Here is a 14,589-nt window from a genome sequence, read left to right on the forward strand (position 1 = left end):
GGACCTCATTTGTTTAACATTTACATGCTTCCACTGGCTCAGATTATGAAAAACAATAAAATATGTTACCATAATTATGCAGATGACACACAGATTTACATACCCATTTCACCAGGGGACTATGATCCCATACAGGCGCTGAGTAACTGTATTGAGCAGGTCAACAATTGGATGTGCCAGAATTTTCTTCAATTAAACAAAGATAAAACTGAAGTATTGTTTTTGGAGCCAGGGAGGAATGATTGAAAGTCAGTGCTCGACTTCAATCTGTAATGTTAAGAACCACAAATCAAGCCAGAAATCTTGGTGTGGTCATGGACTCAGACCTGAATTTGAGGAGCCATATTAAGACAATTACAAAGTCAGCCTACTATCACCTGAAGAATATATCAAGGATTAAAGGACTTATGTCTCAGCAGGACCTGGAAAAGCTTATCCATGCATTTATCTTCAGTTGACTTGACTACTGTAACAGTGTCCTTACAGGGCTCCCTAAGAAATCCATCAGACAGCTGCAGCTGATTCAGAACGCTGCTGCTCTAGTCCTCACTAAGACCAAAAAGGTGGATCACATCATTCCACTTCTGAGGTCTTTACATTGGCTTCCTGTATGTCAAAGAATTGATTTCAAAATCCTGCTGTTAGTTTATTAAGCACTAAATGGTTTAGGGCCAAAATACATTTCCAATCTTCTGCTTCGTTACGAACCATCCAGACCTCTCAGGTCGTCCGGGGCAGGTCTGCTTTCTGTCCCCAGAGTCAAAACTAAACAAGGAGAAGCAGCGTTCAGTTATTACATTCTGTATATTTGGAACAAACTCCCAGATAACTGCAAGTCTGCTGAAAATTAAATTAACCAGCTGACGTAGGCCTATACGCCATACAAAGCGATGCACAGGCATCATTATTTAGTAACCACAATCCATGAGCAAAATTTATAAATGAACACCAGATTTGATTGGAATGTAATGAAAATCTATAGGCTATGCTTGACCACTACAAACAGATAAATAAAGATTGTTACATATTTAATAACAAACTGGATAAAGCCATCAAGTTCTTAAAATAACTCCAAAACAGAGAAAGCAAGCAAGACAGTTTGGAAGGTTACTAAAACATTTCCAGCCGACAAGGGCTGCAGATCAGCTGCAGGACTCATGTCTGTGTTGCCTGAGCGTTGGAGGAACGTGACTTTTAATGAGCTTTATTACCTGCTGTAATCAGCTGTTCCGCTTGGAGAAGAGGAGACCAATTTCGGCTCCATGTAGAAACCTCCTGACTGATGAAAACAAAACAACTCTGGACCCAGTATTTAGCGTACCTCCATCAGCTGTTCACAGTAAACACTGCTGCATGCTGGCTGCTGTTTCGAGCAATACCTACATACGATCTCAGGTGGACATCGGAGATTTGTCTGGCTATCTGACTGTTGATTGTGATTCATTGGTTTGTAAACAACGGTGGAAAAGAGAGGAGCAGTTGTAGAAAAACACCCTACATGCTCAATTTAAAGCCAGTAGCCTACTCGCCCATTCAGAAATTCACTGCAAGGCAAGCCCCACCGGCACTCTTGTTGTTGCTGTCGGCCTCCTACTTGGTCCAAGGCCAGGACAGCGACCCTCCAACAAGTAAGATCCAGTACACCAGAGACTTTCTGCTTGGATTCAACAACTCTACGAACACCAGGCCACCTTCTGACTTGGTCTTCCCTAACCTGGAGGAGCTTGATCAAGGTTCGGGGAAGAGAGGCTGCGCTGGCATAACATAAACATGTTTTAATAAATGCTGCAACACAGAAAAGTCACCACATTAGCAGCGGGACAAAAGAAACACTTGTGGTCAGGTGTAGCGGCACGCGCCGGAAAAGAGGAATCCGATTGAGCGAGACAGCAACCCCTGTCTGGCATCGCACCGGCCTTCCATCAACTTGGCCAATGCCTGGTCCCTCCGCAACAAGATTGACGATTTCCAGGCCCATGTCCGTTATCAGCACAAATTTAAGGAAGCTTGCCTCCTGGCGCTGACGGAAAAATGGCTTGGGGAGAAGGACCTGGACAGCGAGACGGCAATAGACGGGTTTGGTGCGCCGCGTAGGGACCGAGAGGCTGCAATCACTGGCAAGTCGTGGTGGGTGTGGGGGTGTGTGTGTTGTACCATAGACTGTATAGACGTAGTCATGGTGATATCACCTGTTGGTTTATGGACTGTCATTTTGAAGCCTTGACTTTGGCCATGTTGAGTTTTTGCAACCAGCTGCACTGGACGTGACCATATTTGGACAAGACGGTTGAGCTAAGGGCTGTGTGCGGAGCTAGCTAGCTTGCTTAGCTAGGTGCATCTGTAATTCACGTTAACTGTCATTTTAACAGGGCTGACAATTTTGTCTAGCGAACAACAGTCTTAAAACTAAATGTATACACCACAGAAAGTGAACAGCCAACTGCTAATAAGATTTTTCAACGGCGCTGGTTAAATTTACACAGTGCCATGGGTACAAGTCACTCTAGCCTGATTGACAGGTCGCTATGGTAATGATTTGTGCGTTCCATTTGACACGGGAAGTCGGAATTTCCAAGTTCAAAGTTGGGAGAACCGCACTGCCCCGACTTTGCGATCAAAGATGGCTGTCGGGATATCAACAGTTAGTGAAAGCTGCAGTTTATACTATTTATTAGCATGTCTGTGTACTTGTGACCTGTAAACAGAGTGCTGTCCAGCTGCTGTCTGTGGACGTGTTGCTACAGTGTTGAGTATGAGTTAATACCGCACAATGCATTCTTATCAACTGGCGAATCACAGCTAATCTGGCTAGTTGTAAACAATGACTGGCCGAGCAAAGTTTTCCGACTCGTTAACTGGAACGCCCTCAACTCTCGTGTGATGTCATTCCCAGCTCCAACCTCTGACTTCCGAGGTAAATGGAACGCAGCACTAATCATAGATAATCCCGCCATGAAACATACTCTGGTTTATGGTCTATTTTAAAATAAATGGGACCATAATTTACTAAATGAACATCATTTTGTATAGAAGAAGACATGAAACTGAGACCATAAACTCATCAGGAAAGTGTTTACTGAGGTACTTATTCAGCTGAGAAGCCTCATTTTATCATTATTTCTAATAGAGCCGGACTTCTTTTTGCAACCAGAAGAGTCGCCCCCTGCTGGCCGTTCAATAGAATGCAGGTTTCAGGGACTTCCAAGTTCGCATCAGATCACTGAGTGGAAGCTTCCCGCTTGGTCAATGAACGCTGGTGCAAAAGATTTTATAGTGAGAGCGTCAGTACCAAAGACATTGAACTGCTCTCTGTATTTACCACGGGAATTCCTACAAATATTTGTAATTGTGATGTATATTCATCCAAAGGCTGATGAGAGCTCCGCCTCAGAACTGATCCTGTAGACTGTGCAGAAGTTACAGTCACTGTCTTCTGACGCCCCCAGTGTAATCCTGGGAGATTTTAATCTCCGTCCACTAGGTACAGTAGACCAAGTTCTCACCAAAAGGGTGAAGCTCTGGTCTGAGGATGCTGTACAAGAAGTGCAAGGCTGCCTGGACTGTATGGTGTGGGAGGAGTTCATTACATCATCTAGGGACCTGGATGAGCTCACAAATGTTGTCAGCTAGCTTCTTCAACAAAAAATCAAAGAATAAATAAATAAACAATTTATGAAATGTTTTGATGCATTAAATCTCTAAAACCTGTGAAGTATACCATGTCGTCTGTAAATTCCTCCATTCCTCATAACGTCATAAATTAATAAAAGTGTTCACTGGTTCACTACCTTTTTTTGTGACCTCAGCAAAGTTGTGGGCTGTAAAACCAAAACATTGATGTGATAAATACAATGCATCTCATACAGCTGAGGGAACTGCATAGTTCGGAGATTGTCAGCTGTGGGTTCATAAGAGCCCTCTGGGAGGCACTACAGGTCCTTTTCCACCAAAACAACATTTTTTTTCTGCACCAAAGGACTAAATTTTTCCTCTTAATTTCCATCCTTGCATGTGGCATTGTAATACCTTCTGCTCGTCATTATCTAGGAATATTGTGATTATTATTGTGTAAAATGTTACGTCTTCCTATGTGTTGTGCTGCTGACACTGTACTGAGTTTTCTTTTTCCATTCCACAGACTCTGATCAGTGAAATGTCATCCTCATAGCGGCGCTAGAGGAAAGGTCAGGAGATCACCAAACTCAGTTGGTTTCACCATTTCAATACTGTGATTTTTTGTGAATAAAGCAAAGGATTCAGATGTTGACCATCTGTAACTTTCTGAAAATTCCAATAAATCAGAGAGGGTAATCTACAAAATACATTTTCACAAAAATAAATCTCATCTTACAATAATTTAAATGAGGATGACTTGAAGAATGATTTGGCCACCAGCCTTGAACCAAATCATGAGTCAAATTTGCAGATTTTATTCAGTTTACAGCTTTTACTGTAATCAACTACACTATAATCTCTTAACTGTAAATACTTATATAATTATAATATTGTGCTTTAATATTGTGCTTTAGTAATAAAAGAGACATCACAACCTACAGCGTCAAAACAACATTTTCGTCAGTGACTAAAAGATGAAAGTTTGTCCAGAATGCAGGTTTGAAGGTGCAGTCAGAAAACTGTTTCAACATTAACTGTTTAATTTCTTCTGTCTTTTACTTTTCTTCTGATGTTCAGTTATACTCATGGCTTAGCCTACCACCTCAGAAATGTTATGGGTTATATGGGGACAAGGGCTCTGTGACGCCCTCTTTGGCTAAGACAGGCCAATGAATTTCTGAAGAAACGAAACCTAACACAGCTATATAAACCAGCACAGTTCAGTGTTCATCATAACACGAAGGACAACAATGGATCCTGGTGAGTTTTCACTTTTTGTGATGATCCAGATACAGTTCCTTAAAAAGCCCTCATACTTGTTCTTGTATATTTTCTTTATAAAAACGTACTAATGATAGTAACTATAGCAAACTTCTTTGATGAACTCAGATTAGCTGTAAATGTCGATCATTATTTTCATCTCATTTCAGTCAGTGTTTCAGTCACTGCAATCGCCATGGGAGCAGGAGCAGGTGAGGAAAACTTTTATGGATCACCTGTTTACTTTTCTGACTGATTTTAACACACTTGAACAAAAGTCATGTAGTCATGTATGTTAAACTAAACTTAATATTATTTTGTAATGTGCGATCCAGTGGCCTAACAAATTAACACACTGTCACTACTAACAGCGTTTCTTCTGTTGTGTTCTTGTCCCTGTGCAGTAGGTGCTGTGGTCGCAGCTCCTGTTGCTCTTGGGGTTGCAGGTTTCACCTCAGCCGGAATAGCAGCAGGCTCCATAGCTGCTAAAATGATGTCGGTTGCTGCAGTTGCTAACGGAGGAGGAGTGGCTGCAGGCGGTTTAGTGGCTACTTTGCAGGCATTAGGTAAATACCACAACTTTAAAACATAATTTTAAAATACATTTTAATCATGTGGTAAACTGTTTCTTAATATTATGACACCGAAGTTAGCTTCTGATTCGCCAGTTAAGGGGAAAGTTAGTAACTGTCATCATTGAGCGGCCGATTTGCTGGGTTTTTTTGTTGTTTTTGCACCTCTTGTGAAAGCCTGTTACACATTTTTGGCCAAGCCATAACGCTGCCTGAAATCCACTTTAAAATGTATATAACTAAATCTGAAGTGGTCACAGAGAGGCTAAAGATTCAGTAAAACACTTTTTAGCGATTTGTGAAATCTGTATTCTAAAACAATGCAAAACCTACACAGGTGTTTCACAAACCTGGAATTTAAAGAAACGATAATAACAAGGATTTATAGCTTTGGGTTTACATTACAGTGTTTAGGTAGAATATAATGTCACTACTGTGTATAATAGTGCTACTGTTTCATTTAACATTTCTCAGCTTCTCTGTAGCTCAATACCCTAGATGGAAAACCTGTGTAATCTTGCTCTACTTAGGTGCTGCTGGTCTGTCAGGAACTGCCACTGCAGCTGTGGCCGGCGTTGGAGCAGCAGTTGGAGCAGCAGGCTCCTACGCTGCCAGCATGATGTCTGCTGCTGCAGTTGCAAATGCAGGAGCGGCGGCTGCAGGAGGTACGGTGGCTGCTTCTTAAAAATAATTTTAACCTTGTGGTTAAAAAAAATATCTTAATGGTGAGATTATCATTGCTTGAATGATAATCACATATGTGCCCTAACATGTCTTTCTAAAGTGCACAAGTGTCTTGCAAACCTAGAATTGATTTTAAAAAATACCTGTGTAATCTTGCTGTAGGTGCAGCTGGTCTGTCAGGAGCTGCCACTGCAGCTGTGGCCGGCACTGGAGTAACAGTTGGAGCAGCAGTGGGATGGATGGCTAGCTTCATCAGAAAATCACAGAATGTCAGTCAGGAACTAGCACAGGAGCAGCAGCAGCTAGAGTATCAGCAAGAGCAGCAGTCACAGCATCAGCTAGAGCAGCAACTGGAGCAGCAGTGGGAGCAGCAGTGGGAGCAGCAGTGGGAGGAGCAGCTGGAGCAGAAGCTGGAGCAGAAGCTGGAGCAGAAGCTGAAGCAGCAGTGAAAGGAGCAGTAGGATGGCTTGCAAACTTCATCAGATGAAAATCATGAAGGGAAAAGATGAATAACAATATTTTTTACTTTTGCTAAATGAAGGAGGCAATCGCAAAATATATGAATTTACTTAGTATACAGCATAATTCATACTTCCTGACCAAGGTCCGCTGCTCCAGGTGGAAACAACAGAGAGAGTTAGAGAGAGAGAGAGAGAGTCGTAGCGCTTATTGGCGCTGTACAGTGCCAGAAAGACTAATGAAGGCAATAAAAAGACACAAAGTTGAGAACATTTGTCATAAATCAGGAGAAAATCGAGAAATCGGGAGAATTGTGACCCAGGGAGGAAACCGGGAGAGGGCAATGAAAAACAGGAGCCTCCCATGAAAATCAGGAGGTTTGGCAAGTATGCTTTTTTGTTTAATCTCCGAAATATGCAGTGCAATAAATCTAAAACCTGTAAAAGATACTGTGTCAGTGTGTCGTCTGTAAATATTTCCATTCCAATGTCCACCTGAAAGGACTAAGTAAATGAATGAATGTGTTCACTGGTTCATTAACTTTTTTTTCTGGCCACAGTAAAGTTGTTGGCTGTAAAACAAAAACACTGAGATGTATAATGACATAAACTAATAATAATATTGATTCACTAACACAGACCACGCCTGCAAAGATGTATACTTGGAATAGTTTATAGCATGTTATGCAGGTGAGCTGAGATGCTGCGAGAGGGATGGATTAGAAGATGCAGGGATGGGGGAAAGGGATGAATGGTCAAGTGGCAAGGGAGAATTTTCTCATTTTATAAAAATCATCACAGAGAAAACCACACTGTGACGAGTGAATCAACAATCATTTTCAGTCCTTCTCTGACTGCACATTTCATTCAACACTTGTTTTGACTCCTCACTGGAATGTGAATCATCACATGGACCTGTCACTTAGTGTCAGTAAAGCATTTCAATTATGACATAATAACTTTAAATATTTGGTTTGTCCAGACTTTTGTATTTATCTAATTTAATCACTCATCTATCTATCGATGGGTGTAGCTTCATGAGGCTTATTTTAAGTTTAGAGATGATAGATCTGCCCAGAGCCGGCCCTAGACCTTCGGGGGCCCTAATCAAAATTTTGTTGAAGGCCCCTCTGACTGTCGGGCGTTGTCACCATATATGACACAGTTTGACAATAAAGCTTTCGGATGAAAAACAATAACTACACTATACTCTATATTAGTATATCTACTTTGTTTGATGTCAAACAGGAAAAATATGATATCACCAGTGCTACTGAGCTAATGGCAGTACAAGACCCAGTAGACACTGATGAACTTAGTTCAAGACTGATAAAGTGATTATGAACCAAAGCTTAAATCTTTATTAACAGCCATACAAGAGATTAAGAGACAAAGACTACAAAACAGTTGATAGCATAACTTTTCTCAACCGGCTTCTTTATGAGTGATCTAAACATGTAATGATAGAAAATACTTTTAATGTCTGAGTGTCTTTTTGGAAAAGTCAAAATGTTTCTGTCAACCTGTGCTGGTTTTAATGCTCACCACATCAACGTGTAACTGGTCATTAAGGGCTGATGGCCAGTCAGCTGGATCCACTGGAGGAGTAGAAACTGGAGAGCCATGTGGTAGTAAGCATGATGGTACTGCTCTCCACTTCAGTAGGCACAGGTAGACCTATGAGGGAGATTAACACGGAAAATAAGTAATTTTAGTAAGTTGACATGTTCATTCACTGGGTGTTCCTAGAGGTGAATAATTGTTTAGTTATTGTTGATGTAGGCCTAAATTTACCAGCACTGTCAGCTTCTTGGATGAAACCAATAATGGAGGTAGAGGCGGCGGCTGATGGGCCTGCTATGAAATAATAAAAAAATATAAATAAATTGACTTAACTGAAATGACTGACCTGTGTTATTTGATGTGGAAGACCTTATAAATCAAGACAATCTGCCAGAGTTTGATGCTGTCTCCTTTGTAAATGTAAATGTAACCAGGCCTTACATTTACGTGATTATAGACAATAATAGAAGCCTGTTGTTGCGGATATGTTTGGTAAGCATATGTCTAATAATCCATGTTTATATTTGTAAAATGCAATGTAGCCTAGCCTATAATTAACGTGACTCACTGCTGAGTTATAAAATAAAGACGTCTAGGCCTACTAATAATACATAATTTAACTTGCTGTGTACCAACCAGTCCAGCCCTTTTTACCTGTTGAACCTGTTGTACCTTGAATAGTCAATAGGCCTACAGCCCATGTACTGCAGTTTTCCAGTTGCCAAAAAGTGAATGCAGTTTCAAACTATTGACTGAAAGGTAGTTTCTGACTCAATATGACTTGACTTGAGTTATATTTGACAGATTATAAAAAAAGATAGAAGATAGAATAGAAATTGCCCCCCTTTTTATTACATAACATAATGACATTCAACAATGACAACAACTTAATGACATACTGACCACTAAACCAAAACTGTCCCTGGTTTTCATTTCAGAAATCGAGTCAGAACCAAACTGTCCAAACAAATCTTTGGTTTTCTTATTTTCATCGGATGTAAGTTATAGCCTAGTCGTGATTAACCACCTCAGAAATGTTAATTACTTGAGTGTATTATAACAAAAAGTTTATTTGGTTAAATGGGGGACTCTATGGCGCCCTCTTTTGTTCAGACATGATTATAGTTTCATTTCTCAGGAAATGATACCTTACAAAAGACTGCACTTCAGTAGCCTATAAAACTCAGCCCAGTTCGGTGCTCATCAGAAGAGAAAAACATGGGTATTTGTGAGTATTGGTTCCTTTGACTATACTGATGGACTAATTTTCTTTGAAAGTAGGCTACTGATACTTTTACAGTAGACCTACATATCAATTCTATATGATAGTGTGACGATAGTAGCCTAAAAATAATTGTCTTTGATTAAACAAAGATATATCAAATAGCTGTAAATGTTGGTTTTTGTTTTCATCTGTTTCAGTAACAGCAATTGCCATTGGAGCAGCAGGAGCAAGTAAGTCTTTGGGAAACCTTTACTGATCACCTGTGTTTAATTTTTCAACTGATTCTAACGCACTTTAATGTAGGCTACAAAAGTAATTTCAATGTCAAACTAAACAAAGCATTAGCGATCCTGTGTCCTGACAAATTAGCACTCTGGCATTGTAATGTATATAATATTAGCACCATCTGTGTTCTTGTCCCTGTGCAGCAGGTGCGGTGGTCGCAGCTCCTGTTGTTCTGGCCGGTATAGGTTTCACCTCGGCTGGAATAGCAGCAGGCTCCTACGCTGCCGGCATGATGTCTGCTGCTGCAGTCGCAAACGGAGGAGCGGTGGCGGCGGGAAGCACCGTGGCTGTTCTGCAGGCAGCAGGTACTTATTTTTCTAATTTGTTTTAAACGTGTAGTTTTAACTTTCAATTTAACATTCTGGCTGGAGAACAAGGCTTTCTCAGCTATCTGTGGCTCGATGCATTCATTTAAAACCTGTGTGATCTTGCTGTAGGAGCAGCTGGTCTGTCAGGAGCTGCCACTGCAGCTGTAGCCGGCGCTGGAGGAACAATCGGGGGGCTGATTGCACTCATCGTCTGAAAATCATGAAGGAACAAGATGCGTTTACAATATTTTCACCATTGCAAGAGGCAATTACAAATTATTATATGCACTTACTAAACAGCACTTTTGACATATCAGACAGCTGAAATGTTTTGTGCAATAAATCTTCAAACATTGACAGATACTGCAGTGTGTGTTATGTAAATATTTATATTCATGTTAATGTCCACGTGAAGGACCAAGTGAGTAAAAGAATGAAAGGCTTTATTTATTTTTTATTTTCTCTTTGAACTAATACATATTTGGTGGTAAACCCTACTGTGCCTTTTGTGCTCATATAGACTGTTGACTGCCATAAAATTAATAATTTAAAAATAATGCGTAAGAACTGTTAGTTAAGGTGTTACAATTCGTACAATTTGAACCTCAAAAATTTTGAAAATGTCCACCATTGAATAGCTTTTTTCAGAACCTTTCCATACACTAAACTCAGACATAAACATCCCACTGTGGCAGACTGCTGTTGGCCTTGGCACAATCTGCTTTTTTATTTAAGGCAGTCAAACACTGAAACATGCTTCCAGCTGAGCTGAAAACTTGCATGGGTAAAATAATGAAAATCTTCATTCTTTTCTTTGCACCATGGGAAAAAGAATGAAAATCTTTATTCGAAAGGGATATTTTGCAACCAGTCATATGTAATTTCATTGTACTGGATGAATGTGCTGTTCTTTATATGTTGATAAGAGCTGGTAGATTTGTATGTATAAATTATTAGTGTGATCGAGCCTATGTAATGGTGTTGCATGTAAATTAATGTTTTTAGTGTCTAGTGATTGTTCTGTGTGAATCTGCAGGAGCTGGACTGCAGCTGGAAATTCATTAGTAATTATAGACTAAATAGACTAAAATAGCTGAATATGTGACTGACACACTTAGTAATTACTGCAATATCATTTGTAATTTCAATATATCTTATTTACAGTTTAATGTAATATGATCTACTTCTTGTCATACTTGCTGTGACTCCACATCAGAACAGTTATGAGAAGATGTTTCCACAGGATGAAGTGTACTTTTGATTATCTTTTAGCTTAGTTTCTAGCAAAATTAATGTTATTCCCAGCCTTAGCTATACTTTGTCTTTAGTGCTAATTAGAAAGAATTAGCATGCTAGATAGTGAATATTAAACCTGCTAAACACCAGCATGTTAACAATGTCATTGTGAGCATGTTAACATGCTGTCTTTAGCTCAGAGCACCAATGGGTCTAAATACAGTCACACAGAGATAGACTCCTTGTCTTGTTAAATTAACTCCATGCAAATGTTTGAAATTAGTACGGTAACAAAAACAGAATAAGTTTTTATGGAAATAAAATTAATTTGCATGGATTTATTTTTGGTTTAGAATTGGACAGTACAATAATAAAAAAAAAGATTGATAAGGATCCTTAAGTCCTTATAACAATATTCTTGCTTCTTCACGGATGGTTTAAATTGAATGTGTGGCACTCATATCAGGTTTATCACAGTACAGATAGTCATAACTTGTAGTTGTCTTTATTAAAAAGTGAATCTGTTGCATATCAATGCTGTAAATCTTTAGTGGCTTTTAGTTTGGTTACAAACGGTTGATAGCAGCCATCCTAGTGTTCCTCCTGCACAGCTCCAGTGGAGGTCCATGACAGACCAGTTGCACCTGCAGTGAGATCACATTTGAGGATTCCCAACAGACCAACAGCTGTATGTTACATTTGCCTGTCCATAAGTGAAGATTTTATTCAGTCTAAAATGACCTTTTCTCTATTTTAGAGCAAACCCTCCTCATCAACTGAAATTTAAAGACACTCCTAATGGTTCCTCCACCTCTATTATTAGCAGCAGATTTCATTTCCGAGAGCATTCACTCTCTTTGCCATTTAGACAAAAACCTAATGGTGAATCATGATATTGAGCCTCAGTTTTACCTTCTACGTCATTGCTCAGGCTGCTCCTCTCTACTATAAAAACGTGCTCATTTGTTTAACACATATTTTCCATATATTTGTATTGACTGGCTACAGACAGAAGGTCATTAAGATAAAAAGAATGAAATGAAATATCTATTGTACCAACTGACTGCATGAATGCAAACAGATTTCCTGCTGACACTCCTCCATGAGCAATCACAAGATGCGCCATCATTTCAACCTATGGCGGCTAGAAGAGCAGGAGTCAGGGCCACAGTCACAACTTCTGCTGGACCAGAACATGAGGCTTTGTCTCTGATGAGAGTGGGGATTTATGTTTTAAACGTGTTTTACACACTACATGCTAGGCTATTCACGCTGAGCTTTCCTGAGTAGATATATGAAGGACCAATATTGTCAAAGAAAAGGTACTCTTACAAATGTCTTTCATGTCTGCTTTGGGAGCCTTCAGACTGAAAGTGTTTGCATGTGAGGTATAACCTGTTTGCATGTATGGACAAGGCTACAGGACATTATGTTGTTTACATTACATCACGTGACAACAAGAATCAATTCTGAAAAACTGAAAGCTATGAAAAACACTGATGTAAATAGAAACAGTGACATTACATTTAACTATTACGCTCCTTCAAATCAGCATACTATTATCTAAATGAAATTCATCATTATTAGGCAATACTACATCAGATCTTTGTAAAACTAAGTTAAGTCCCACTGATCTGGTTGGTCTCTGTCTCCCCCTGCTGTGAAGATGAAGAATCATTTTGGCCTCCATCAATTTCCATCCTAGGTTTTCTCTGGATAATGGGCTGGAGTTCAGACTCATTCGTTTTTTGTTCTTGTTGATCAGGTATCCTTAGGTCACACTTTTTCCTCCAATGCTTCAACACATGTAACAGAAACTGTTAAGAGCATAAACCACAGAAAGGAAACAAGCACACACCTTCCTGCATTATATCTTCTCCCGTAGTGCTAAATGAAGTGAACAAGGGATGAAATCTCTAAAAGCAAAAAAGCATGTGGTACTGACAGCATTACAAATGAAATGATAAAAACAACACTCTAGAGCTACAGACGAGGACCACAATGGAAATAAGTTTCTCGTAATGTCTTGGTTTTATCCTCGACAGCTCTGATAAATGTATATTGTCATTGTGTTGGCATCTATTTATGCATTTATTTGTTGTCATGTTACTGTCCAATCAAGTCAAATCATGGCAGTGCTCAAATTATTTAACACGTTTTAATGCTGGCACTTGGACTCAAACTCTTATATCTCCCATCCATAAGAGTGGTGATAAATCTGACCCCAACAACAACAGAGGGGGAATCTGAGGTAGTTATCTTGTTAAAAATACAAATACAACTCCATTATTACAATTCAAGTTGTCTTTATTAGTATCAAAACCTTAAATGTAGAAATGACACATACTGCATAAAGCTGAATAGACTAAGTAACTGACTGCTTGATCAGATAAATAACCAGCAACAATTTTGATAATCATTTGTTTTCATTCATTTTTGCAATAATGTTGAACATTCTCTATTTCCAGATTCTTAATGAGATTTTTTTGTGTTAAGTGATAACTTGAATCTTGAACTAAATAAAATTTCTTTTTACTACTTTACTGTGTTTTGTGGAAAAAGCGACTATGCATAATTTTATTCCATGGTCAACACCATCCTTTCTTTTTAATTTAACTATCAAGATGTCCGGTAGAGGACAGAGCTGTAGCCTGACAACTTAATGCTGATCTTATGCTCTGCTAACTTTCACCATCACTTTCTGCCGCTCTCTCCCTCACATTCCTTCATCCTTTGAAGAAGGAGGAGAGGGAGACAGCCATGCGTTGAGTGTTACTGTAGTTTATTGAAAATCATTAACAATCGTGTGAAATTTTAACAGCGCTCATTCATTAAGCAGCAACAGTAGGTTTCAAATATGTTGCTAGAGACTGGTTTTAAGCCCTAAGATCTATTTTCCCATCCAAAAGTTGCTACGGTTGCACTTCCCCATTGCGGAAGAATAAATCCGTTTTATATCTCTGGTACAATCCAAAAGACTTGCGGCAATAACACGAAAGCTCCCTGTTGGTCTTTGTAGTCGTAATCCAGCAAATTATATTTAGACTAGCAACAGAAAGAACTACACCACTCCACCAGGAAAAAAACATTGAGCGCTGCGAGGGCATTTCAATGAGCATTAGAGGCAGAGTTACATGGATGTTGGAAACTAAAAACCAGTTAAAATGATTTAAGACCTAGAAAACAAACTTCAGCGAATTTAAGACTTTTAAAGGCCTTAAATTTTGATTTTGAAATTTTAGAAACACTGCAGGACGTCTACCTGACAGGTGCTGTTATCAGAGCAGCTCCTTTAATCTGGAGGTCTCAGAGTGTTTGATTGTCCGAGTGACAGAAAGTGACTCGGAATCTGAGAGGAGAAAAATATTCTTGCAGTAAAAGTA

General features: G+C 39.4%; 2 protein-coding genes across 2 annotated transcripts; both read left to right on the forward strand.

Moving 5' to 3' along the window:
* The first annotated feature begins 4,791 nt into the window (after positions 1-4,791).
* On the forward strand, positions 4,792-7,037 carry LOC119884978 (interferon alpha-inducible protein 27-like protein 2B). The gene is made up of 5 exons (XM_038695237.1): positions 4,792-4,875; positions 5,046-5,087; positions 5,280-5,441; positions 5,978-6,112; positions 6,294-7,037. Exons 1-5 carry the CDS (start codon positions 4,866-4,868, stop codon positions 6,578-6,580), a joined length of 636 nt encoding a protein of 211 aa, XP_038551165.1. The 5' UTR covers positions 4,792-4,865; the 3' UTR covers positions 6,581-7,037.
* Positions 7,038-9,262: 2,225 nt separating this feature from the next.
* LOC119884979 (interferon alpha-inducible protein 27-like protein 2A) lies at positions 9,263-10,321 on the forward strand. The gene is made up of 4 exons (XM_038695238.1): positions 9,263-9,380; positions 9,575-9,607; positions 9,806-9,967; positions 10,100-10,321. The coding sequence occupies exons 1-4, from the start codon at positions 9,371-9,373 to the stop codon at positions 10,183-10,185; spliced, it is 291 nt and encodes a 96-aa protein (XP_038551166.1). The 5' UTR covers positions 9,263-9,370; the 3' UTR covers positions 10,186-10,321.
* The last annotated feature ends 4,268 nt before the right edge of the window (positions 10,322-14,589 follow it).

The sequence above is a fragment of the Micropterus salmoides genome, unplaced genomic scaffold (genome assembly GCF_014851395.1).
Source record: "Micropterus salmoides isolate LMB-PRFRI ecotype aquatic unplaced genomic scaffold, ASM1485139v1 Ms_hic_scaffold_3812, whole genome shotgun sequence".
NCBI classification, from domain to species: domain Eukaryota; kingdom Metazoa; phylum Chordata; class Actinopteri; order Centrarchiformes; family Centrarchidae; genus Micropterus; species Micropterus salmoides.